Here is a 27,964-nt window from a genome sequence, read left to right on the forward strand (position 1 = left end):
TTAAGAAAATCTCATGGTTTTATTGTGTAATGTAGCATTGAAACATCTGAACAAATCAATATCTGGGCTGTACAGGCTGCTGTTCTTTCATTTCTTTGGGTTATAGAGCATCTTGTCAGTACATAAACAACAACCTTTTGCATTATAAATTCTTTCCGAGGCATGCTGGTACAACACAAATTTCTCTTGTCAAATGCAGCTAAGTCTAACTTCCAAACATCATGCACAAGAAACTCATCTAGTGACAATGTAAACTCAGCAGAAGGGCAGGTCACAGGTCTTGCTTGCTCACGCTCTGCAGTGCTGCAGGTTTGTGTATGATATTTGGAATGTTCCGTGAGTGTGAATAATACCAGTAAGAGGAGAGGAGGAGAAAAAAAAAAAAAAAAAAAAAAAAAAAGCACAAGTGCCTCGGGGTTGCCAGCTCAGCCAAAGTTGTGCAATGCTAGCCTGAACATGTCATTGGTGCAAACCCAGGCATCATTGATGTTCTTTAATAGAAATATCTGGTGGAATCCCATGATAGGATCTTCATCAGCCTGTAGGAAGAGAGGAAAAAAGTTCAAAAAGCTCTTTCTTGAGAAATGTATTCCCAAACCTCATGATAAGACAACTTAAAAGCTAACGTTAACAGTGATGTCACATGCAGTAAGAAGCATAGTACCTCAAGAGACACTAATACAACCAGAAGTCCTGTTTCCAAGGTGCTTTGCAAACACCTAGGGCCCAATGACACAGAAATCCTGCAACAGCATCTGAAGCTGGCATTTTCTGGAAGACTTGCAGACATCTCATTCCAGCAGCTTCACAACACTGATAAGAGCATGCCTGCCTCAGTGTTGAATCACATATTTTCTTTGGGCCTTGCTCAGGAATGAAGCATAAAACAAGGTGTTTCAAAATTAGTTTTTAGTTGCTGTACTTTGGATTGATGACAGAAGGGAGTTTCTTTAGAAGTCGGTATCCCAATATTGCCTGAATGATCTAGGTAATGATCTAGGCTTTTGAAAGCTTTCCCAGAGCAGGTACAGCTGGCCAGCAATGTAGTACTTCCCGCTTCCACTGTCCAGGAACAGCTCGAAGGGAGCAAAATGTTTGCTACAGCTGCAATGAGATGTTCTCAGCACAGGGAATCTTTGCAGTAGTGCCTCAACTCCTGCCTTTGACAATTCATCTAGGTGCACTAGTATAGTGCCTGCGCTGTATTTACTGTATTACTACAAAAGTAGAAAATAGTATTAGAGGGAGACTAGTTCTCCCACCTAATGTTTACCGGTCTCCTCAGAGACATCACACAGGAATTAAAGCCTCAAAGTAACATAAATGATTCCCAAATCAGCTGAAAAAAAATATCACATAACAGGATTTAATCTGAGCAGCACACAGGACCAAGCTACAAAACAGTCTTCTGATTACTGACCATAGTGTATTCAATTCAGAATTTTTGGAGGATTTTAAGCTCTATTCTTTCAGCACATGATTATTCAGCTTCCGAAAAGGGGGGAAATGCATTAAAAAAAAAAACCCACACTGAAAAGCAGCAGCCAGAGTAGCACATGAAACAGACTGTCAAAGTGCTGAATGTTTATTCGCAATGTTCTGCTGCTGTCCACCAAGAACAGCAAATGAAAAGATGAAGAGCAAAGCAGACTACAAAATAATAAAAAAAAATCTTTACTTAAAAAAGTAACATTCACGTAAGCGGTAAGTTGACTGAAACAAGTCAGCTTCAAGGAGCAACTTGCTAAGGACATCAGTTTTATCAGAAAACAGCAAGTCTGCGAGAGCACTGGTAGGATCGAGTGCATGTAAAAGCAGCATTCAAATCTAAAACCACTGCAAGGATTTCACAGTGACAACTGTCTAGTAAATAAAATGGTATAGATGAAGTGCAGTTTCAGTAAGTATATGCTAATCCATAGAGGAAAAGCAAAAAGGGCCCTAGATTAGCTATGGCCTCTCAGGAAAGTGATACTGAAATCATGATGGACAATTTTTTATTTATTTTTTTTAAATCAGCTGAGAGCTCAAAAGATGTCAAGGCAAGCACAGTGTTAGCAGTTATTGGGAAAGGAACACAGAACTAAAACCTGTAAGTAAGCAACTGCATAAATGCACAGAGAGCACCCACATATCAAATCCTGCATGCATTTCTTATTTAAACAAATTAAAATGATACAGTAAGGAAAGGCCAGAGAAGGACAAGAAAAATGATCCAGCTACAGGGCAGTTTCCTACTCAAGAAAGTAAATTGAGTATGACTCTCTAGCTTGCAGAAGTGTGATCAGGGTGGGGAGAACAGGTGAGATAAATGACTATAAAACCATGAAGGACAAAGTGAATGAGGAAACTACTACAGCCAGAAATTAAGGCGGCAACAAGTCCAGAATTATGAGCATGTCCAAGTGTTCAGTGGACAAATGAATGAAAGAAAAATCCTCAAGCAAGGCAAGTGCCGATAAAGTCACTGTTCAACAGGCCGATGAACCAGGCAGCTTTTTTGTCACATTGATATACACCTTCTTTTGCATTAGGCAGAGGCTCCTTAACAATTGGCACAATGTGAACACAAGGAATTATGCCGATTAGACCAGCCACCCATCTAGTTCATTAGCACATATGACAGCAGTCATGCCAATTATTTCAGGGGAAGCATCATCATTATTAGATCTGTCCAGAAAAGATGCTTGCATATCCATCCTGAAGAGGTGGCCTGTGAGCTGAAACCCGTGGGTTTATGCCTCTTCTAGCTTTTCCTAGGTATCAAATATAACACTTACATCCTAGTATAGTCTACTACTGCTTGATAGTTGGCAGGTTCCTGGGCATGAAGGAATCTTTAAGAAAATTGAGTAGCATCAGAGAGCTGTACATTAAAGTTTGACACACGACTTTGTAAAGCATCTTATTAATGTTATTCCTTTTGACTAAGTTGGAATTAATTCATACTTGTGTCAGCTCCTTTCTAATGGCTTAGTTTAAACCAGCCAGGGCAGACTCATTTCAGCTTGAACCACTTCTAATCACAACCAGTAATAAGCATTTAGTATACTCTCAGTTGCCCTATGGTCTCCTCTTCTTAGGTCACTGAGGCATCTATTACAAGTTGCATAAGTAGTTTTCACACCAAATTTGAGCATGTCATTACTGACATGAGTATACTTTAAAAACGTAACTCTGGTAAAAAAAGGTATCACCACCAGACTAGTTTTACTGTAGGTTTCCTCAATTTCTGATAAGCCTAGCTGCACTGCAGCTCTTAATCCTTTGGCTTGAAGAGAATTTCCTCCTTTCTTATGCAATTCAGGACTGGACACATGAAAAAAGATTAAAAGGGAATTCTTCCCTAAACACTTGCTGTTGTACATATGACAAATTCCCACAAGGAAGTCACACATTATTGCTTTCTTTATTCCTTTCATGTTATGTCTTCACAGCATAGAGGAAAAGTATACCTTAAAACCAAGGAAAATCCTAGACTATATTTAAGGCAAATGAAACAATTTATAGACCATTCACAAAATTCTGAATATGTCCTATTAACATACAGCAAAAACCCACAGTTGAGTGACTTGAGATGCTCTAGAAGGCATAGACTAATGCTATTCCATTTTAATTTGGATCTTCATCACAGCTCAGGTAACCTCACTGAAAATCTTTACTCTTTCCACTCCCAATTTAGCTATGTCCAACTCAAAATTTGCATTCCAGATGTGAGCCCAGGCTTGAAACACAGGGGCTTTATTTTTTGTACAAAACTTTCCTTTATGCAGTTCAAATTGTTTCATGACATCCCTGAATTAAAATAAAAATTTAAAAAGTCACAGAATCAGATTGGAAGGATCCTCTGGTTTCCAGTCCAGCCTCATGCTCATAGCAGGACTAGCAGCAGCATTGCATCAGCCACAGCTTTATGGTCTTCCAAGACTCCAAGAATGGAGGTTTCACAATGTGTCAAGGCAACATTTCCCAGGGCTTCAACCTTCTGGGGGGGGGGGGGGGGGGGCAGCAGGGGGGGAACACCACAGACAACCCCCCCAAACCAACCAAACTTTCCCTTGTGTCCAATCTGAACGTCCCAAGTTATGGTTTGCAACCACTGTCTCTTGCTAACACTGTCTAGCACCACCAAGAAGAGTTTGCTTTCAGGTTGTTGGAAGTAGTCAACTACTTTCCACCTCCATTTCGGGCAGATTGCCGTCATCACCTCCTCTCCCAGCTCAATAAGCTCAAACACTGGCAAACTTGGCAGTTTTTTGACCTCTTCCAGTTTTTCTACATCCCTTCTGACTGGGAGGCTCATAACTGTAGAAACTCCTCAGCTCACAGAACCATGGGTCATGTCAGAGTATTACATGCAACATTACTTTGTAATCGAAGTTTAGCTGCAAAACTTAGTAGGAAAACATGACTCTTCTCATCTTGTCTGGTGAGAGACAGTTTTGCTCTTTCACCAGCCCCCCCCAGCAACTGTTAATTGAACTGCAGGCTTGCAGCTATCCTTATCTCAAAGGAAAGGCTAATTACTTAAGATAGCAGGTTCTTTCAGATGTTAAGCCTCATTTAACAGGCTTTAAGCAATGCTTTAAGTGTTCAGCATGCATTACAAAAACATCCAGTGATTTTAATTGCAAATTTCCTTTCCCTTTTAAGGCTAGGCAACACTGCATAACAATTAGTTATTCACAATTAATTCTGCAACAATCACTTAAAAATTCACACTCTCCGGGAGAGCCACAGATCTGCCACATTGCTCTGAGAACTCGCAAGCCACAGCCATGCTTCTCAGCGGAGCTCAACTGACAGAAGAGCGAGAAGAAAGCACTCCTTACTCAACCAGGACAGCGAGGACTGCATGGAAGAGAGGTAAGGTAGAGGGTTAAACGTTGTGGAGGGCTAGCCTGAAGACTTCGTTGGTGCACACCCAGGCACCTTGAAAACTTTTCAACAAAAAGGTTTGGTGGAAGCCTAGAACCTGGTCATCATCTGCCTAAGCATGACAGGAGAAATACGTTACTAGGTGAAGCACACTGAAAACACTGGGTGACATTCTGGATGAACATTGGCAAAGTAGCGTCACACCGAATGAAACTCACTTCTAAAGGCTTAAACTGATGCTTACTCTTCCTAGATGAAGCAAGCAAGCATGTACCCAGACAGTGAATAGCAATAAAAACTGATAACAGAATTAGAATAACTGGAGGTATATTTATTATACCTCTGCAAAAGGATTAAAAAACAAAAACAAAAAACATTACTACCTATCCCAACATCCATTAAAGAGGATCTTTCACACATTTACTTGTAAATATGCTTTTCAGTGAAAGCGATTACTGTACTGCTTCTGCCAGCAAGTTAGATCCTCACTAGTGACATTCACCCTACTTAGATGCTCTATTACTCTCTAACATCTTCTCCAAGAAGCTGTTGTGCCTGGTCCCCTCAGTGCAGGTGATTATTCTGCTGCAAAAATACGTTGCTTTTTTTTTTTTTTTTAATTTACCATATCAGTACTAGCATGCCAGGCTGTAGACGGGAGCAGCACAGAGGCAGATACACATCCTGACCTTGTCACAGGGCAGTAATGATTTCAACTGACCCCAGTTAAATCCCCTTCCACCAGGATAGACCAAAGGCTTAAAACAACCCAAACCTGCAGGTTCACTGAAGGCATAATACTCTGGTAAAGGAAATACAAAGTTTGACAGTAATAGTCCTTGGCCCCATTACTTCTTCAGAACTACTCTTATACAGTTAAGAAGAGAGCTGAGGCTTTGTGACAATTTGGTAACAGTTCACCCCACAGTATATGCAGGGATAGTAGAAGGTTTTTCTGCTTTGGTTTGTTTTTTTTCCCCTAAAATCAAACAATATCAAAATATAATGGTTTAAGTTAGAAATACAAGATGTGCCCAGCTCACTTAAAATGAGTTTCCACTGAACTTTTGAGACCAGCAATTCAAGCAACTAAGGCCTCAGGAAATCCATTTAAATATCATGGCAAGAATGACTTCTTAGAAAGGGCACGTTACAGGTATTTTAGCATTATTTTCTTGGATTACTCTATTGAAAGCATTATGCATGCTCCTTCATTACATAAAACAACACAAGTTTTGAAAAACTGCAGAGGATTCAAAAGCATATGCATTAATTGCACTGGGCTTTGAAGAATTTGGCTCACAGTCCCATAAAAAGGATGGCTTTTCCCTTCAAACCCTGCTACTGATGGTCTCAAAAGTGCCCTTCCTTTTGCAAATTTCTCTACAGTTTTCCTCAAGACCAACAGATATGAGCTGAACAGCCACACCATTAAGGCAACCTTTAAATAAGTATACAGCTCCATGTTTGCATGTTAAAGTGTACCCCATTCAACTGGAGCTATAGATGAGCCACTTGTTAAAATGCACTAACTGAACCCAGTTGTTCTCAGTTACTGTATTGTACCAAGAACAGCATTGAGATGCATTAAAATGGCTGTCAACATGTATGTATTAGCACAAGTAGTATTCTCTACATACATCAACCAGGTTCATGTACTGGCAGAAGTGGTTACTGTATGTGTCATGCTACAGACTGTTACTGATTATTTCATTTGTCCACCTGTGTAAGTATCACACTAGGCAGAAGCAAGAAGTCAAGTTCCAAGCCAACTTTGACTTTCTGGACACTTTCTCAGTGAGGAGCAGCATTCTCAGGCATTAAAATGTGATTTTTAAAGCTAAGATCGGAGATGCATACATGTGAAGAGTGGAAAAATGTTGTCTCTCCTACTAAAAATTCAGAAACAAGTTGGATTTGATCATGCGAACAGGCATACTTTAATCCAATATGCTAGTTCCAAGTATCTAGATACACTAGCACGTGATCCCTGAATTACTCTGAGTAATTCCAGCTTGCTGAATATTCAGAGGATAAAAACAGCACAGTAAGAAATACTACTCCAAGCCACAGTATTTATGGAAAGCTCCCAGAATGCATCTACAACCCTAATGACCATACTAAAGAAGGAGAAAACCCAAAAGGTTTACAGAATCTTTAAGAACTTTGTATCTTGCCACAGGATTCAACACAATCACTGTTGCAAGCTGTGATCTGCTTAACGATTGTGCAATAACCTTAAAAACATGACTGTGCAAAACCAGGTGCCGATGTGACTGGCCCAAGACATTGAGTCAAAAAGTCCCGGTGACATCATTGAGTTCTGTGCACGCCCAAGAGTAAGACAGATGAGATCAGCATGTCTGACTTCATACCTGTCCTGCAATTCAGTGCTTTCCGTGGCCACATGTGGCTGTCTTTCCTCAACAGAGTGTGTGCAGGTGGGATTGAGCAACAAGAAAGCTGGAATCCAACTTGCAGCTAGAAAGCAGGAGCAACTTTGATGAGAGCCAAAGCTATCTATGTTAGACTTAGAAATGGACGCAATACACCGGGAACTGCTCTTAACTGCTCAGCCCAAAACAATTAAGGAGAATAGCTAAGCAAGCAGATTCAAACATTCAGTCCTATGTTTGCTTAGTTAACAGTACAGTCAGTGGAAGTTTGAATGTTTTGATACCAGAGGTGCCATTGAGAGTTAACAGGAAAAGGAAACCTAAACAGCTTTTTTAAAAGAAACTGGGTTCAAGTAACTCTAAAGACTGGATGGCTTTAGAGTCCTGACTTGACTGTATAGTTGGACCAAACCCTGACAAAACTAACTGATAATATTAAGTGTTACTATGTAATTTCACACTTTTTAAATAAACACTGCCCCCTGTGAGCAAGTTCTGCCTACAGCTGACTTTAAATACAGGACATTTTCTGCAGATTCCAGGACAACTTCTTTCATTAATAAGTAGTCTCATTAATTTACAAGTCTGTGGCCCTGGTATATTTAGATGCAACATTTCCTCAAAGGAACAGGAGACTAGGTAAGTTTACACAGTTCAGTAGTATAACTTAAACAGCAATGTAATCATAGTACAGCTGAAAAATAATCTGACTTCTTCATAAGAATGAGCTGTTTCAACAGTGTTTGAGCTCAGAGGCGATACTCCCATTGCTGAACCAGTTTTGACTACAGAGGTGCTGGACTGCATTAACACCAGGACTGTATTCTTGTGTCCTATGACAGCAAAGAAAAAACATGGTCTTACTGAAGGGGTGTCGCTAACAAAAAAGTCTGCTAAATCATAGCTCAATGCATACATGACATCAAAAAGCACATTAAACTAGATGTGCTTATGTTGCCCAAGAACACTGTAATGATGCTTTTAAGTGCAACGTAGGAAAGGAAGTATTGACGCTTCTAGAGCCCATATGATATTTGTACGCACAGTAAAAACCATGGTACTTTGCTTGGCAGGAACATACGATTGTCAAATTAAAGGTATTTTACCTAGTGCTAAATATCTGAAGGGATGAGCAGTTTCTTGACAGTCTTGAACAGCAGAAGGATGACATCCCAATGCAAGCTTACCAGCGTTCCTTCCCCACCCAAGAGAGCATTTTAATGTTTTCAGATATTGGATGATTTAGAAACCTGCAAAAATCTAAGACATAAGCATTTGTTAACCTGTAATGGAAAGAGTTTACCTTAAGCTGTCCCACTACCATACTGAGTATACAGCTGTCAGGTGTAGGTTGGTGGTCTTGTGCTGTGATGCTGTGTTGTATTTTTTGGAAAGGAAGGCTCTGCAATGGAAAAAAAGCAAAATAAGGAAATGTGCAGTCATTGCATTATTTAACTTGGAAAACGAAGATTGAGCAAATCCAACATTATGAGGCATCAGACTATTCTGGTAGTACTGCACGGAGAGTTTTTGCAATGACACTACTCAAGCTGGGTTGATCATAGCAGTTGTTTCTCAAGCACCGAGACATTAAATATGTCACCATATACGTTAAGCAGTACCTTTTCCTAGTCTAACGACACTGCCTGAAGAGCTTCAGTTCATCTACAAGCTGCAAGTTCATATGATGAAGACACAAAGCTTCTCTGCTCCTAACAGTGTTAAAAGATTGTTTACCACACAACTCCAAATTCGCTTCTTTGTTATAGGGGCTATGACTACAAAGGAAAGGTGGTTGACCAAGAACCAGTGTTCAGGACTTGAAATCCACATATCCACATTTCCTCTTTTTTCTTTCCTTGGTAACAGCACCTGAGGGGAACCAACACAGCAACAGGCACCATCTTTGCCATGTACCAGGCCGGAGCAGGGGAAAAGGAGGAGGAAGGAGGTAGAGATCAAAAGCACACATACTGAAAAGAAAAAAGCTTTCCATGCTCATGTAGCAGATGCAAGTATGTCTGGAGTTAAGTGCGCAAGGAACACATTTTAAGAAACACCAGACATTGGGGAGTAATTTCTTTTTCAACTTAGACCACATTCGCATTCCAACCATGGATGACTCCAAGCGGTGAACATCAAATATCTAGGGGATCTCAGAGTCCTGTCACAGAAATACAATTTTGGCACTGTTCTATCAAAAGCTGCATTAATGCTAGATGCTTTAGAAGTGGCGGTTCAGCACAGATGGAGCTCTGAGTGACCACATGGCTGATAGCTAGAGTCCATGCACTGTACGGACAACAGCATGTGGTCATTTAAACCTCAGGTTGTACTTTGATGCCTTTGCTTCATTTCCCTGGTTTGTTAACAGGTTGAGGCAGACCCAGACATGTAATTTGACAAGTTCTGCATTTCACTCTAGTGGAAGGAGCCTGAACAACTTCCTGGAAGGCCTAAGTACAAGAACAGGAGACCAGAGTCCTACTGTCAAGGATGTGAAGTACAGTCTTGGCTCCACAAGCATAAGGCTCTAGGAAGAATACCAGGAAGCTAAATCCTTAGATAATAGAGAACACAGAAGCTGTGGAAGGATCAGGACTTGGGAAAGCAAAGGAAGTGTATGGAACAGCCCTCTAATCAGAGGGATGCTATTCAAGAACACTCTCTAATAAAGCTTGCAGTGTTTCCTCTTGGCTGGGAGAACAATCCCAACCTACTATGAACTGCGAAGTGAGCCAACTGGTTTGTAATATGGAATAAACATTTAGTAATAAAAAAAAAAAAATCCAGAGCAGTCTTTTCTGAACTACCAGCAGAGTATTCTCCCAGGTCACCATCCCAAACTTGAATGTGCAAAGTGCCCGCACAGCCTGCACAAGCATAGGCTGGGACATTACACACCCTTCCTTTGACAGAAGAGTACTATGAAGCCTGGTCCCACCTCAGCACAACAACTTCTTGTTGAACAAGTCCTGCAAGAAGAGTCTTGAAGAGTCTTGAAAAGGCAGAGGGACAAAGGGAAATGAGTGTGGTTGTATCCAGAACTCAGCTTTCAGAGTGACAAGATACCAATGAGAGGTGAGACTGGGGAGAGAAGACAGAGAGGAAGGAAAGGCTTCAGAGTCAAGAGCTCTGCAAAATGGTGAGAAGGAACCAAAGACAAGGCTGGGTAAGACAGTGCCTGTTTCAAGCACCTGCTTGTCCCCTTCAGAGAAAAGGACCACAATGGTTGGCCAGCCAAATGAGCTACTCGTGTGATGCAGTGGGGGAAATCCCTCTGGAAAGATTAGGGTCAGCCGATAGGAAAGATCACTGATTTTTAAGATGGACAGAAGCTACCTCAAAAGGATGGTTGCTTATGGACATCCATCTGACTGGAGAGAAGCATTTCTTGATATGAAGAGCACAATAAAAGTGACTAACAAGTGAGAAGTCACACAACAACCAAAGCTTTTAGTGTCCTCTGACACTAAAACTTCTCTGGACTTTCACTACCAAAACCGTGGAATCCTTCCTGAAATCAGGTGAGCGAAATTCTGCAATAATATAGTTGAGTAGCTTAAACTCACTCCTGGCAACAACACTACCTGTCCCCGCCTCCTCCTTGATCCAGGAGATTTGTAGAACTACAGGATTATCTCAAATGCTCAATGTAAATCACACTGCCCCCTTGATTAGGGCAGGCACTCTATTTGAAACAACTCCTAAGTCCAGCACCAATCAAGACAGAAGGAACAAATGTCAAGTCCCACTCTGTAACAAGGTACAGGTGCACCAGTGCTGGCAAAGCAATGTCTTTACAACCTTACTCTACTGTATTAGCATCATCTGACAGAGTAGGTTGAAAAGGTGCCATAGTGTTGCTGCAACACACCAGAGAACTCGCTGTAAAAGAAAATCCTCCCTCTTGGTGCTTACATTGATTAATTAGCCAGGCATTGAAGAACACAAGACTATAGAAGTGCAACAGAATTTCAGTGTCAAACTTTCAGTGATCTGCTCAACTGACTAAGCAGCTCCAGAAGCACAGAGTAGGTGAGCACATTAAGTTGAAACAGCAAACAGAGCCCAAGTAGCTCAGTGCTGACAGAGGTATGCTGAAAGACAGTAGAGTCACAGTAAGTTGATACAACCCTGTAATAAGCCATGGCAGTGGAAGGGCATGGAACAATTTTACTGCATTTCTTCGTTACTTTAAGCAGACGGATGGATACAAGTCAGAAGGAGTTACCCCTGAGGCAATATAGCATGCCTTCACTCACCAAGCAAGACTGTGCAGCAGACACATGAATCCAGAAAGTCCAACTTGCACCACAGACAGGGAAGGTAAAGATGAGTAACACTCTGGTGGGAAAGGGGCCGATCTGCACTGGGCCAGATCCAAGGCAGCAGTCTGAGACACTGTGGCTAAGCAAATGCTTAGCTGGTTGGGTATCTAAATGGCTGCTAGCCCAGAAATCTAAAGAACACCAAGTACACAAACAAGCAACTCTGGAGCTTGAGTATCTCCTCATCTAGAAGCGAGCAGTTGCAAGCTGTGCTACTTCTGAGGTGTTTGGCCTTCTCAAAGGCAATGCAGGCACCTAAAACACAGATCCAAGGGCAAACCTCAGCCTTCACAAATAAAGATGTCCTGGATGAAAGCAGTGATTCCAAAACACAGGAACAGTAGCTGTGCAACAAGACAAGCATCCAAGTTAAAGATTTTTCTCCTCGATGTGTAATAAAAATGGTCTATCTGCCTGATATCCCATGCTCTGAGCAGAATGCCCGAGGACCTAAAGCACACCCTCCACGTATCTTGCAAGTGAAACAAACTTTCTAGTCTGATGACAGCTTGTAAGTACACCCAGTTTTATAACAGAAGCATGGATTTACTAAAAAAAAAAGATAAAACTTCTCCAAGTTTAACTAAATGAACACGGAGTTTCAGTCTCTATGTGGTGAGAAATGCTTTCCTCTCACTGCTGAAGAGGAAACACTGGTTTCAGAGTCCTGAACCATAACCGCTGATATCTGAACAGCTAACAAATGCTGCATTGAGGATAAGCCAGGTTCTCCACTGTAGAACTTATTTGCAGTTTATGTATCAGAAAACAAATTGTTCCTTGCAATAACATGTTTAGCCTCTGTGACAGGCAGATCCAAGTAACTGGTTTGCTATTGCTACTTCCTTGGCTTGCTTTAAAAGAACAAAAATACACCTTTCATTCCTCTAGATCATGGGATCAGCTTATGAACTATACTTTAAAAAAAAAATAATCAATAATGTCAAACCCAATTGCAGTTAAAAAATAACCTTGCAAACTAACAGAGTCAATTAACCTTCCACCATTAGAGCCACTAATGGAACACTCCACTACATAGAATTAAATCACAAGTAACATTTTTCTGATGACGAAAAGTTGGAAGCACATGTCCCATGTTCAAGAGTTTTAAACTACTGAAGTCTAACTCAAATTTTCAGAAGGAACTAATTTATAGTCTTCAGAACTGTTTCCCAAAACATTCAGTAAGGATTACAGACTTACAGATAGTTTTTCAACAATAGCTGCTTTGCCCTGGAACTGCTGTCCTTCCCACGTAAGGCATGAGGCATCAATCTGAGGGGAAAAGAAAAAAAAAAAAATCATCAACCTGCTTAGGTAACCCTTAAGCAATCCTGGTAAGAGACTTTACTTGGCATATATCCTCAGAATCCAGCTATTTACAAACTACCTTAAAGGGAGATGGAAAAAAAACCACAAAACAAAGAGCAACTGAAAAAGTTTGGAATAATCAACTAGAAATTAGACTAAATTTCATTATCATGATTCTACCAGCAAAAAAAGTTCCTGCCTTTGGATCAAAGTTGGCTTTCACAAGCAAATCTAAAGGATACAAAAAAACATCCTATGGATGCAAAGTCAAGCATGGAGAGAGACAAAAGTATATGAAGAAATCTGACAAAATGAGTTGCACCAGCAGGTTTTTTTCCTCTCAGGTACTGATTTGCATATCCTACTCACACCCAGAAAAACAGAATGTGCCTCTAAAGGTTTTCTAACAGACTGCCCTGTGTGGCATGAAACGATTGAGGCCCTTCAGCCTACAAGCACTTCCAGTATACAAGGGAGGACATTCTTACCATGCTGTGTCAGGTGCAACAGCAACAAGCAAGAAACTGTCTATTCAACTTAGGATACTCTGTTTAAACCAGAGTCACAATATCCTATTGTTGACTATAGCTCTGCTTTTTCAAATCCAGTTTTAAACCTTGGCAAATTTATTTAAGTTGGTTCCCACTGAGCTCAAATTCTGCCTGCTGCCACCTCCAAATAGTACCCTTGCCCTATACCTAATAGCTCAAGTTCTTGTGCATCCTATCACAGATGGCTATTCCTTCCACCTTTTTGAGTTTAAATACTTCCAGGAACATGATTCCCAGCTCTTTCCCATCCAGTCTTCAACTCTCACTGAAGCTCTGAATGTCTCAGCAGAAAATGGCAGATTCCAAAGAACTCCATTTGTATGCGCTCTGGTAGATTTTCCAGGCCGTTTTTGACCCACACTACATCAAAAAGCCACTTCTTTCAGCCACGCACGCTGTGCTGAACCTGTGACTGTACAACGGTCACAGCCACTCTAAAAAAGCTTCTGGTCCTCCATATATCATCAGAAGGAACTATAGTGCAGCAAGAGCCAAAAGAACAAAGAAGGGGACCAGGGCCAACAGCACAAAGCATTGCAGGGTCATAGATGCAACTGAAAGCAGTATGAAAAGCCTCTGAATACAGTCTCCTGAGTTCAGACATGTTCCTTTTAGGATGAAATAGACTTAGATTGTGTAATCTAAAGTCACATAGCAAGTCATCTGGCCAACACCACTTGCATCATACGTGACAGCAGCCCCTAACACTGATAATTTGAGAAGCCAGGTGATGGTACCAGGGAATGAGGCTATCCTGTCAGGCAATCAAATTACAGCCTTCAAATACGGAAAGCCACAAAAGCAGAGGGGACCCAGAACCTTCCTTACCAAATCCACTTCAGCAATCAGCAGGTGAGCACAGTGGTGCAGGACCATCCTGATGTTTCAAAGAGCAGCACAGGACATAGATTAAGTTGGTGAGGAAATATGCTCTTCCTGAAACACACCACAACTTCCCATTGTACCCGATTAGTGTCCGCCTGACTCTCTGCTATAGGTTACCTCCATAGCCATTTGCTATAACAACAATCTGGGAGCAACTGCTTCAAGAACAAAAAGCAACCCCTCCTCTATCTCAAAAGTCCTACAGATGAGAAAACAGCATAAAAATAAGAAAATATTTCATTATAAGTAGTCACACACCCAAAGCAGAGGAAAGAAGTAGCTACATCATTTTCCTGCAAAACAACCGCAGGAGGACAACCGTAAAACAAGTCTTTGACTTAGTGCTCCAACTCATGTAACTCAAGCAATTCACAGCAAAAGTGACTGGCCCAGATCTCTACCTGGAATAGGTGACAAAAGCTCAATTGACTTGGATTACAGCACTAAAGGAGGAAACTGAACCTTGTGGTGGAAGTAGCCATACAGGAATGCAAAACAAATCCAAGAGCTCCCTGCTGCATTCCTGCATGCTGTAAAATTTGTTTGCTCCCATGGGGTCTCGGAAGGCAAAAAACTCATCAGTAAAAGCGCATTTCTGCAGAACCTCCTCTAATTTAGACAAGTTGTGACCTTGGTGCATTTTAGCCACAAAAACCAGGGTCCCTTCCTCCATAGTTTAGGAACTCCACAAAACAATACACATTGGTGACCTGCATAACAGTTCTCCTGACTGCATTTGCATAGGTATCTCCATTGAATGATGAAAGGCAGAAAGACCCTAAGGGTGGAAAAAATCCCAGGAGTTGATTGTGTGGAAGGCCATGGTTCCAGGAATTTAAATTAGCCTGTACTTATCAGTCTTCTGAGGACTGAATGTGTTTTGGTAATTACATGACAGAAACTGCTAAGAGCCCTCCTATTTAGAGCTGTGGATTGAACACAGGCCACTTGTTTTTCTTGCTTTATAGGCTCTCTGTACACAGCTTCTTTGCCAAAATAAGGCAAAAATCTAGCAGATAGCAAATACACAACAATCCAAAGAGTAAATGCTATCAGTGCTGGAGGATACTGCTGAGGTATAAGGAGGGGTGTGGGGTGTCAGATGGTGTTCATGCAACAGTTTCAATCCTCAAGAGCTTGATGAAGCTTCATACAACTCACCCAGCAGATGAAAAACAGGATATGCTGCTAGACAGCTTGTAAGACTTGAGTGTCGTGCTGAAACGCCTCAGCCACCCAGCAGGATTCCTCACCACCAGTAATCAACTCCACAGGCAGAGCACTTTGCATGTTCTGGAGGAGTCTTCCCCCAAAACTCAAAGCTGAGTTCCTTGAGTTTGTTAGTTACAGTCTTTAATTTTGGAAACCAAATCCATTTTGCCCCAAATAAGGAGCAAAAATAAAAACCTAATTTTTGAAGAAATTTAAACTGAATTTACATTTCTTTAACAAAGTCTAAATATTTAAACTGGATTCAAAATTTTAAATCTATTTTAGTGTTCTAAGGATTAATACAGCGTGAGATCCAAGAAACACCTGCAAGAACTGCTAAACACAGAGTAGGACTTAATGACATCCCACTTCAGGAGAGATCCAAGCAAGTCCACGCCTGTACATCAATGGCAAACTAAGGCTAGCATATTTGTTTTAACAGAGAATTTCATCACAGGATTATCATCAGCCTTCTCCACTACAAGCTACTGTCTACAGTCAACCAGGGCTTTTATGAGTCTGACTGCCTATAGATAAGGCAAACAAAGCTCAAAATAGAAGTGAAATGTAAAAGAAATGCAATAAATAAAAGTTGAGTAAGTGTGATTGCACTGACTGACATTCTGGAGTCAGGATAAAACCCACTGTCCCACTCTGTGTATTGCCACACATCAAAACAGAGAAACCTAGACAGATAATGGGAGAGAGCCCCGGCCCCTTTTTTGTAGATACTTACATATATTGCTCCTAACTGAGTCCTGTCTGCATCAAAAAGCTGGTAGTAATGCTGTACGAAGCTGGACCCAATCTGCTCCCAGATAGGCTTGTCTCCCATTCTGAATCCTCACCTAAAGCTGTAAAACAAACAAACAAAAAAAAACCCCCAAAATCAAAGAACAATCACATAAATAAGCATAGCACTTGGCTTGTGTATTAAGCACCAGTAAACACAGATCCTCTCAGCTGGCCAAAATTTTTCTTTGGAAGAAGTAGGACAAATCTCACCTCTGTATCCTAGACTTTTGTGAAATAAAAATCTTGGCTATCAAATGGTTTAATTTCTTATTATAGCATTTGGTGATTTCTAGAGCTATTTCAGTGTGAGGTCACAACTCGTGTACAAAAGTGGAGAACGAGAGCAAAAATGAGTAAGTGTTACCACCTTATATTTACATATTTCAAAAATTATACCATCTGAAAAAGTTGGCAAGCGCTTGCTATTTTGACTTGATCTCATTTACTGTAAGCAAATGACATGTTAATATGGATTGTCTGCAAGTGGCTTACCCCAACTGATTTATCTATTCAGCTCCTCAGGTATGTCACCTCCCACAGGCCATTCTAAGGAAGAGCGTCCTTTCAATGCTACACAACAGGAGTTAATTCACTAGTTCTCTGCTTAACGCAAGCTTACTTTCCTCTTCTACCCTGTCACTAAGGCTGACGTATACTTGACATTTATCTTGGAACCTGTAGTAATTTCTAAATACAAACCATGATTTTTCAGAGTGGTGAGAATCTGCAGTTCCCAGTGAAGGTACTGGAAGCTCAGAAGCATCACACACTTCTGAACATGAGTCCCTCTATTGCAGAGGGATTAAACATACAGCATGTGCAGCAGCTCAGACAGGCCCAGTCTAGAAACTATCATGCACTATCACTACAGATGATCACTTTACCATGCCATTAAGCTTTTCAAGAAAGCAAATTCATTTTTTCTTTATCTTGATCTCTCTCTGAAAGACTGAAGAATTACGCTAAAAGTCAAAACACAACAATGCTGCGCTCAAAACCCACTATGCTGCATTTTAAGATCTGAGTTTACTTCAAGCAAACTAAATTATACTTACTAAACGTCAAGATCTGACAGCCACTAGTCCCTCTTTGCAATCTCTGACCAAGAACCCTTGAGCTACAGGTCTGTATTGCACTGCGAGTCTGGAAAGGCGTGAAATTCTGTTTTAGGACACAGGATGTGACAGTTATTTTGGCTTCCTTTAGAGGTCAATTGCTCACACACCTGTTTAAGGTTTGACAAATTTCTAAGAGAAGCAAGAAACATACTCCTAAGATCTCCACAGCAAGTATTACTAGGCCCAGCTTTCTGTGCGCAGTACGACAAGAAAGCTCTTTTCATATTTTAGGCTTTTGGCTGTTTGAGCTTTACGCATACAAATAGGAACTGAAATAGGTTCAAACCCTAGGCCTGAAGTTTTAAGGTTACACAAATATGGCCAGACTTACAGAAGAGCAAATATCTTTTATTAGATCAATGGCATAACAGGAGGTAGCATACAAGTTTTCAGGGCAGTAAATTAAACTACCAAAGTAAAATACAAACCAAGAACAACTGCTAAGCTTAGACACCCAAACTACTTGAGGGAAAAAATTTTTGGCATCTGTGGAGCAGAGAATGTGGCAGCATGAAGAGCTGGCAAGGTGGTTCTCCCTGCTGAGAAAAGGACAGTTTGTAGCTTGTGAAAAGAGGAGAGGTTCAGTAGGAGGAGCTTTGGTTGTGAGAACGTGCCACAAAAGCATGCCACAGACTCCACGGTTTTTGACACCCAACTGATGCTGGCTGCATGCTAGTTCTTAAGTGCACATTAGAAATTTATTTTAGTCAAGGATGAGGTAAAAAATGAACTTAAGATAGAAACATACCTATCCCATTTTTAAACATCCTTATTTCAATATAACCACCTAGGCAATACGGTCAACATCAAACTCAGTAACCCTGCACACTAACATAGACTAACAATTCAAAGACTTGTTGCCACACAACTAATATTTGAACTGCTCCAAAAAGATCTAAAATCTGGCATCAGTCACCATCATGTGTGCTCCACTAATACTTGCAATACAGGACCAAGTCTGAAGGAGTTTTACCCAGTGTGGTCACTCCTCTGGGAAAACAGATCACAAAACAAAAACCCATCCAAGTACAACAGGTTTAAAAAAAACAAAACACATGCACACCCCGAACAACTTAAACCTAATTCTTCACAAAAGTTGTATTGATTGCACATCCACAATTGCCACATACCAGCCTAACCTGGAGCAGATGTAGAAATCAAACAACTTCAGACTGTATTAAATGATTTTATGTTGAAAGAAAACCACCCTAAAACCATCACACCAACTCCCTGGAAACTTTACTGAGTGCTGCCCACCCTGCTGTTTGGGAGGATTCTCATGTCTTGTTTGGAAAACCAGAAGTACTAGTATTTAGTTTTGAAGTCTGCTGTTTCCATTCCAGACCTGCAGGTACCTAGAGGTGTGTGGTTTGGGATAGCTGTGGTGGAGCTAACAATCAGTCCAGGTGAAAATCACTTCCATTCACTTTTTATGGATCGTCATAGCTTCAACCCCAAACCATGAACTCACATCACTATCAGATATCCTTCCTAAACATTCAAGTGCAAATCTAGTTGACAGTATCGATGTTAAACAGCCACACATCTAACATTGAGATGAAGCAGTGAACAGCAAAAACCCACCAGCTTATTCTCCTGAAGCTAAAGTATGTTAGCTACCGCTAAATGAAATCTTCCCCCCCACAAACACACTCACTATGTATTTACCCTTAGCAGCTCACTGTACCATCATACCTATCCAAGATCAAGCTGTATGCTAGCACTGCACCTTGTTCAGACCCAGAGGCTTTCAGCTCCTCAAGGCACAACAGCCTCACTCAAGCACCAGATGCCTTCTGTTCAATCCTGACACTGTGAGAAAGCCTTTGAGACTGCAAGAAATTAAGGAATTCTTATTTTGAACACAGAAAGCAGTATTATGGTTTCTAAAACTAAAAATTAGTATGCTAGCTTACTATTTCCTTCTAAAAAAAAAAGAATTTGTATTTTGGCAGATAAAATACCATTAAATAATAATAAAAAAATCAGTATAAATGTGACCAGTTACAATGCTGATTTTGCTCAAAGTGAGAACCAAACTAAAAAAAAAAAAAAAAAAAAAAACAACCTGCTGAAATTAATGGTCCTTGATTATTTTTTTTTTTTTTAAGAGCACAACCCTGCTCTTTTTCCTGTGCCATTCATATATGGTTTTGCTGAACACTCTCACTCTCCCTGGAAAGGTTTTTTATTTTCCTTTTCTGATTTGGCACCTTTTCCTCCATGCTGTCTTATGTTTTCTGCCTGTCATCACAGATGTAAGAAGCTTAGAGATGTACCTAAAGAAAGAACAAGATAGGAATGATCTTCTGTGTCATGAAGCCCAGTCCCGTTCAATGAGGTATAATCCATATAAGATTGTATTGATACATTTATCAGGCTGTTTTAATGAGGTAAATGTAATATAAAAGGCTTTTAAGATCTATTCCAAAGCTAAGAACAATGCACGTGTTCTGATGTCGTCAAACACTAGGACAACACAGATGTACCTCAGAGCCATCCAGCCAAATCTATCCATGGTTCACTCAAAGTTGGGGTTACAGAGGCAAGAACATTCAGTTAATATTAAGCCAGATAAAAGAAGTTTCAATAAGCTAGAAAGCACGTAAGATGAGGCACACCTGTCCTTTTAAAGGAACCTGCTGAAAATTATCACTGTATAAGTGTAATACTGGATATTCCACCTTAATTCCCCGTGGAAAAGGAAACAGTTTCCTTTAGCTAATTAATTTTCTTTCCTTTGTCACTTCAAACCAAACCTACCTCATCACATGCACTTAAAAACATCACAGTCCATTTGATTAACAGCTTCTTTGCAGATGCACAGCAACAAAGCTGAGCTACCAACACAGAGTATAATACTTTTACTCACATTACTCACTCAATTTCTTGGAATCTGCTCATATTAGAGAATTTATCCCCACCTCAAATACCACCCAGCAGCCAGTGCTCAAGCTGAAACCCAATACAGTGCACAAAAGCTGCAGCTGCCAGCAACTCTCTCTTCAACAGGTATATGCTGACACTGCAGAACTGGGATCATGGCTTCACATGGGACTTTTCCAGTGACATCTAAATCAAATTTTCCAATGCCTTTGCCAGGCCACACACCGACACATCCTCAAGTGTAAACTCTGGCTCTCTACACATGTCTCACCACACTTCCTACAAACCTCATCCTACAAGGTACCATGGTATCCCCAGTATCTTCATCCCATGTTCATCCCTTGGCCTGGCACTGCCACTGCTGCACAACGCCCTGGGGTACACAGTGTCTCTGAATGCACAGCAAAGCTCCCGTGTTCAACATCCCACAGCACAGGAGAGGAAGTTCATACCCCAAACCATGCAGAACTTCCCAGTTCCCCACACCACTAGGCTTTCCTACATGCAGTCACAGACTCCCAACATCAGCAGGACTTCCACAGAGCCCCACAGTCCCAGCAGCCTAGCCCGCACAGTCTATACTGCCCAGTGCTTCTGTTGCTCCTCAACCTTGCAAAATCATCCAAGGGTACACTACACCCCAAAGCCTCTCTCCCCCGTTCCCCACAGGTTCCTCCAGCTTGTTATGTCCTGTGCCACCAGCCATGCTGGCCCAGGAGGGAGACAGCTGCCTGAATTAAGCTCCCCCCTCATCTGCTTTGGCACGTGACGCATGGCACCAGTATCATGTGAAGCTGCATGACCCAGGGAGCAATAGCACCAAAAAGGAAGATGCGTCAAGCTACGAGACAGAGGAGAACTGGAAGAGAACAGAGCCTTCACATTGGCCATGAGCGACCTTGCATTAGACTAGGCTTACACTGGCCTCAGGCAACAGGTTTTCTGTCCACAAAATCCAGAAACACACAATCTTTCCCATTGCCTGTCACTGCTTAGGTGTTCCTATCTACACTCATCCCTCTTCCTTCTCTGCCTTAACTCCGGGCATGAGAGATCAGCACAAATACACCAAGACTACCTATAACTCCCAAGGGGAACACAGACCTTAAGTGACCCATTTCTGCAGAAGGTCTGGGTGAAACCTCTTCCCATTGCTTCCTTCGACAAAGAAGAAACCATGAAACAACCTGGAGACAATTCTCTGTCAGCATGTTGCAGCACAAAGTCCATCCTTATGCTCAAGTGGCATCACCAGAGCTACTCAGAGTTGTAACTTGAGGAAAAGCCACCTTTTTACTTGGCAGAAGCAGAGTCACCTGCTGACAGACAAATAAACAGATTGCTTTCCCTGAAACATATAAGCACCAGTGACATTTGGAGCAGGTGAGGTGTTGTCACATCTCTGCAGTAATGGAGAAAGACCAAGTAATTGTTTCAACCAGCAGTTATGTTTACTGCATTATCAGACCTAGACATATGTAAGTTCACTGCTATCAATTTAAAAAATTAAATCTTTTTGAATTCAAGCATGGCAGACCTGCACTTCTACAAGAATCCTATGTTTTCTGAAAATGTCAATAAAAACTAGTATGAGCAATAGTAAAGTATAACATAAATTGCTAAAGAAAACAAAGGTGGTCTCCCAGGGATTGCCACATTTAAAAAGCAAGCTGTATTCAAAGAATCAATGAACAACCATCACAGGCAAATAACTCAGTAAAGACTTTCTGCAGAACATCAAGAAAGAAAACACAGAATTTAAGAGGAAAAACCTCCAACCAATACATTCTAACATGCTAGTGGAGAAAAAACATGCCATCTATTATCAAGTTACGACTACGCTTATTCCGAAAGTAATCAGACCATAAATAAACCATGCTCTCTGGATATTAGAGCTGGCCCCACACACCACAGCACCAAAGTTAAACTCTGTTAAGATTGCATTCAAGCTTGTTTTCTGGAAGGCTTGAAAAATCAGTGTAACAAGAGAGCACCAATGCTCCTTCTAAATTGGTGCTATTGGTCCAGGGGTACATGTGAATCCATGGCAAACATGATTTAGACCAACAGTTGCTGCACCCTTCACTACTGATTAACAAGAGTAAATAAGAACAACGAAAGAGCTCTCAGTTGTTTCAGTTCCTGTTATTCATGCAATTTCTACCATGCATGTATTTTTGATAGCTCAGATTAAAAAGAGTGAGCACTTTAGACTGCAGTAAAAAAAGACAAAGTAAAGCAGCAAACCATTTTTAGACTGTTTTTCCTTTAATCTCTTTTCTATTGCCACTAAAACTTAAAAAGATAGGAGCGTCTCCTGTGCACACTTTCTAGGAATACAATGGAACCAGCATCACCAGACCAGTTAATCTTCTCTCAAACAGATCATCTATTCAACTACAAGAATCACTTGATAACAGGTCATCATCTTCCTTTAGCAAAGGCATACACTCTCAACAGAAGAAAACATGCAAATTATCACAGAATAATTCAGGTTGTAAGGGACCTCCCTCCAGCTCAAAGCAGGGTCATCTAGGAGATCAGACCAGGTTGCCCACACCTTTATCCACTTTGACCCCAAAAAGCTCTGATAATGGAGGCTACATAACCACTGTGGGCAAACTGTTCCAATGCTTGACCATCCTCATGCAGAGGGCAGGTCTCTCACATCCAACCAGAATCCCTTCTGTTCCAATTTATGCTCCTTGTCTCCTGTCCTCCCACCAAGTACCCCTGTGAAAAAGCCTGGCTCCATTTTCCTGACAATAGCCTGACAGATATCAGAGGCTATGATTAAGCCTGGCTCAAGCCTTCTCTTCTCTAGGCTAAACAAGCCCAGGCCAGGCAGAACGCACATGAACACAGGGATGATGAAATACTAGAACTTACTTGGGGATCATACATCATCAGTCATTTATCTTAAACACACTGTACCTCTTTCTGATAAATTCCAATTTAGTGGTCCATCTTTCTCCATTTGAAAACCTATTAAATTTCCAGTTGAGGAGCAAATTTGTGCATTCAAAGACCGAAAGAAAGAAGTGCTTCTCTTAGGTATCTCCACAGTAGCTGACTGATCCATGGAGGTTAACAATCTGAAAATTACTGCTCCAGGCCAATCAGAAATTATTGATTTCAACAGAGACCTTCACCTAGTAATTGCTATGGGCTGCACTGTGCCAGAAATTACATTATTCTAAATACGCTTTCAGATCTAAAAATAATTAAGTCTAGGTATGTGAACAGTGGAAGGATGGAAAGGGAGAAAGGGGAAGAGTGACAAGGTGCAGACTGTTTCTTTCTGAAAAATATGGAAAATAAATTGACTTTCCCCTTCTCAGTCTTTTAATTCATTAATTAAATTAATTTCAAATTAATGTAGGGATTATGCCAACCTGAAGTATATTTTTTTGGTTACAGATGTCAGCAAGTATAAGGCCACTGATAAACAAAACATATGGGGAGGACTCTGGAAAAGCTTTCACTGTGCCTACAGCTTGATGCTTATCCTATCTGCAACCTGCCAACCCAACAGAGTCACAAAGAGTCAGTCAAGATGACTTTCAAATATACAGACATATATTATAGTACATATAATTGGAGAGGAAGACATAATGTTTTGTTGTTAAGCAATAGCCACAATGCTACACATCTGCCATTTTTTCCACAGTATTCTTTATGCAAGCCAAAAACTGAATTCAAGTTTACAAGGCTGAAGTCACATTTCTTTTCCCCAGGATGAACCCAAGACAGCTCAGTTTTAAAGTAACAGAGGAGACACTGGGGAACTGGAGGGCAAAACTACTGCAACGCATTTTTCTTTACCTTAGAGTAACATTTAATCTCCAAGAAACAGCAGAATATAAGATATTTCTACCCATCTGTCTCTGACTATCATGACAACTGTTTCAGGTTAAGAGAAAATTAGGAGCCGATTTTTAAGTTACAGAAGCAAAGACACCATACTTTAGTTACAATCTGGTCTTCTCTATCAAATCATTACTTAAAACTTAACCAGGTTCATTCACAAACTCAGTAGCAAAATAATATTCAGTATTAATTTTTATTATAAATAGAACTTCTACCAACAACTGCTATTTGACCATTGCAAGTTTTCTTGTGGTTCACAACTGAAGTTTGGCACATTCAAAAACAAGCACTGTAGTATGTTTGTCACAGTGGCCAGTTGTGTAAATAATAGCCCTGAATTAGCACAAAGGTAGTCACCCCTAAAAACGTAACTCTAGGTACCTTGGTGCAGTGCTAAATGCAAGAGGGCCAAGATAACATTGCTATTTTGCAATATATTACCCCATAATTTTAGGTTTAGTCACAGCATTCCTCTATTATTGATTGGCAGCATTCAAAATATGGAAAATTTTCTCTGACATGCTCCACAATCTGCAAGCTTTTCATGTGTGTAAGCAAGGCTTGTTATACCTCACCTCCACACAATTGGTATCAAGTCTTTGGTTAAGCTCCAAATTTCCAAGATACACCTGGAAAAAACAAAACCACCGAAACTTTTCCTACAGTATCTACCTATCTTACACTTTCAAAACCGCACATTTTCCCTCCTGTTACTTCCTTTTTTCCCCACTTGCAACACACAATAGTCCTGCTTCCAGAAACATGTATGTTAGCACACAAATTGGTCATCCGCAAATATGAATATCAAAACCGTCTGTGAAGCCACAATATCTCCTAGTTTTAAAACAACTGAAAGAAATCATACTTGCAATGTTACCAGCTATTTGTATATATTGCAATCCTTACACAAAACATACTCCATGCCATCACTAACTAGACAACCCTATTATTAGCAACAGAGACAAAAGAAATCCCAGCAGAGAACTGCAGAAAGTTGTTACCATTTGCATTTTTCTAAAGAACTGAACAAATACAGATGTTAAAGCAAATATATTTCAAATCATCTACCAAATAACTTGCAATCTTTTGGAGAAGAACATGAAATAATAATTAGGACCCCAATGGGAAAATAGTTAAATAGTCCAAAAGTGAGCCAAAATATCACTGCACTTTAAATCGGATGATGTGTTTCACTGATAATGATGCTATATACAGTAATTTCTCTACTTCTATGTGGAGATCTGTGAAATGCCTTTTTTTTTTTGTTGCTGCTAAAAGAAAACTTAAAGTCACTACACACAAACACAGAAAGCATTGCTTGAACACAATTCCCCCCAGAAAAAGAGAAATCAAAAGAGTATCAACTTCAGAAGGCGGCTGATTAAGGAATCAGATTTAACTTTCAAGCAACAGTTCTGCAACCGATTCCTATTCAAGCATTTACCTGGGCTTTGTTCCAGTTCGACTGCAATACAATGCGTATGCCACAAATCCAGCTCTAAAAGACACATTTACACAGGAAATGATGGACCTCAAATGAGAATGAACAGTTAAAGTATTATTACAGCCTGCCTGAAACGGGTAGTTAAATTTGAATTGCAAGAACAGCATCTTTGGGACTTAGTATCTTCGGAGAGCCATCTCATATTAACAAAATGCAACATACGCTCCTTGCTACTGTAAATTTGTGCAGGTTTTGATTGGTTTTAAAGCTAAAAGTGACAACAGCTATGGAGGCGGATGGAAAAAAATCATCCCTTGTAGAATTACACTGGAAAGCAGCAACGCAAAGGAAAAAACTAGACGGCTACAGCAGATCGCCGAGCACGTGCACTTTTGCCAGTTTTACTCCAAGGAAGCGTGAATCTTTCGTTTTCTACGTGACAAAGTGATTTACCCAGGTCAGATTAACTTCAGCCCTCGCACAACCTTCTGGCAAGGCAGTAATACAGTAAGAACATCAAAAACACTCGAAGCAGAAAGCATACTCAGGGGCACCTTTCACGCTGCACAAACCATCTCCTTGCGGCTCCAAGAGTTCACCCCCTCTACCTCTCCTCCCTGCGATACCAAACCATTGCAAAGCAAGGCAGAGGCACGGCGGGGCGCCGGGCTCGGTGCCGAGAAGTCCCGGTGCCTCAGACCGTGACGGCGGCAAAGCCTTGAGCACCCGGGAGCAGTCGGCAGGGTCAGCATTCCCGGGAAGAGCCGGCTGCTGCCGCAGGCTGGCTACGCCGGTGCTCCGGCGAGGCTGAGGAGCAGCAGCCTTCACCTCCCGACTACCTACCGGCCAAGGGATCTGCTCCCTAAGCCTGTGGCCCGGGCTCACCCCGGCCGAGGCCCCTCGCTCCCCCCAGTCGCCCGGAGGAGCTGGGCCGGGGGCCTTCCATTCCCCCTCCGCCCACACGCAGGGCCCCGCCGAGCCGCGCCCGGCCTCCACCCCCGCCCAGCCCCGGGCAGAGCCGCCGGCGGCAGGGGCGGCTCGGCTCCCTCAGCCGGTAACCGCGGGCGCCGGGCCCCGGCCGCCGCCCCTCGGGGACCGCGCTGCCGGCGACTCAAAGACGGGGAAGGTCAGGGAGGCTCCGGCCGCCGGCTCCCACCCGGCCCGGCCCGGCACGGCCCGCGGCTGCCGGCAGCGCCCGGCGGCGGGGCCGGGGCCGGACCACGGGGCCGCGGCCGGCGAACGCGGGAGCAGGGGGTGGGGGGTGGGGGCGGCGCCATAGGCCGGCCCGCAGGCTACCCGGGCCCGGGCCCGCTCCCGCCGCCCCACCAGAGACCCGCCGCCACCGCCCCGCCCCCCCGCACTCACCCCGCAGCTCCCACTATGGCGGCGGCGGCACCGTACGCGGCGCGAACCCCCTCAACCTCTGTCGCCCGCGCTCCCCGCCCCGCCCCACCCCGCCTCGCCCCGCCGGCCCCGCCCCGCGGCACGCCGGGACAGCGAGTCCCGCTCGCCGCTGGAGCGCGCACTGGGAGGGGCGTGGAGGACTGCAACTCCCGACGTGCACCGCGCCGCCGCCCGCGGTGGCTCATTTGAATGAAGGGAAGGGGACCGCGCATCGTCGGCCCGCAGGCGGTGCCCCGGAGCACTGTGGGATAGTGGTGGAGCGTGGGGGGACGGGGGAGGGGAAGGCGAGCACGGTCTCCCGCCTCAGCGCGGCTCTCCCGTCCCGAGGCCGCCGCCCGGTGTTCCCAGTCAGGGCCCCGCGGCCCCTCCCTGACAACCCCAGCGTCCCCGGCTGTCCTGGGGCCACCCGAGCCGTCCCCGGGCGGGAGACCTCGTCCGATGGGGAGGCTCCGCCGGGCCCTGTCACCCCCGCGGGCCGGCGGCAGGAGAGCAGTCGCAGTCCTGTGAAATGGAACTGGTGGGTGAGGGGACCCTCAGGCCGCCCCGGGCCTGGGCTCTCGCTACAGTTGTCCCTGGGTTGTAACGGTGACAGGATTTCACCCTAAAGAGGGGGGCGAGAAGGGTTTCCACCCTTAGAGGGTAATGGACCCCGAGCAAGGAAGTGGGCAATGAGCCGCAGCCAGAACTGCAGATCCTGGAATTCATTTTTAACTCCCTTAACAAGAGCTATACAATGAAAAATCCTCTTAAAAAAAAAAAAGAATTGCTCGGCTTGCTTGCAGTGAAAGAAGTTAGCACTGAAGGTGTGGGGTGGTAGAAAACCCCCTTCAAATAAATACTTGCAAACAGATAAGTGGTCTAAAAAGCATGGATTCGGTCTTGC

At 42.5% G+C, this 27,964-nt stretch overlaps 1 protein-coding gene across 2 annotated transcripts; it reads right to left on the minus strand.

The window, feature by feature from the left end:
- Positions 1 to 27,134, minus strand: NUTF2 (nuclear transport factor 2). 2 transcript variants are annotated; one of them, XM_030025517.1, is made up of 6 exons: positions 27,043 to 27,134; positions 16,301 to 16,418; positions 12,809 to 12,880; positions 8,578 to 8,676; positions 4,833 to 4,990; positions 430 to 539 (listed from the first exon to the last, which is right to left on the minus strand). In XM_030025517.1, the coding sequence occupies exons 2-5, from the start codon at positions 16,397 to 16,399 to the stop codon at positions 4,880 to 4,882; spliced, it is 381 nt and encodes a 126-aa protein (XP_029881377.1). In that variant the 5' UTR covers positions 16,400 to 16,418; positions 27,043 to 27,134; the 3' UTR covers positions 430 to 539; positions 4,833 to 4,879. The 2 variants fall into 2 exon arrangements, with proteins under 2 accessions (XP_029881376.1, XP_029881377.1); XM_030025516.2 differs by lacking the exon at positions 4,833 to 4,990 and having other exon boundaries at positions 1 to 539.
- Positions 27,135 to 27,964: the final 830 nt, after the last annotated feature.

The sequence above is a fragment of the Aquila chrysaetos genome, chromosome 9 (assembly GCF_900496995.4).
Source record: "Aquila chrysaetos chrysaetos chromosome 9, bAquChr1.4, whole genome shotgun sequence".
NCBI lineage: Eukaryota > Metazoa > Chordata > Aves > Accipitriformes > Accipitridae > Aquila > Aquila chrysaetos.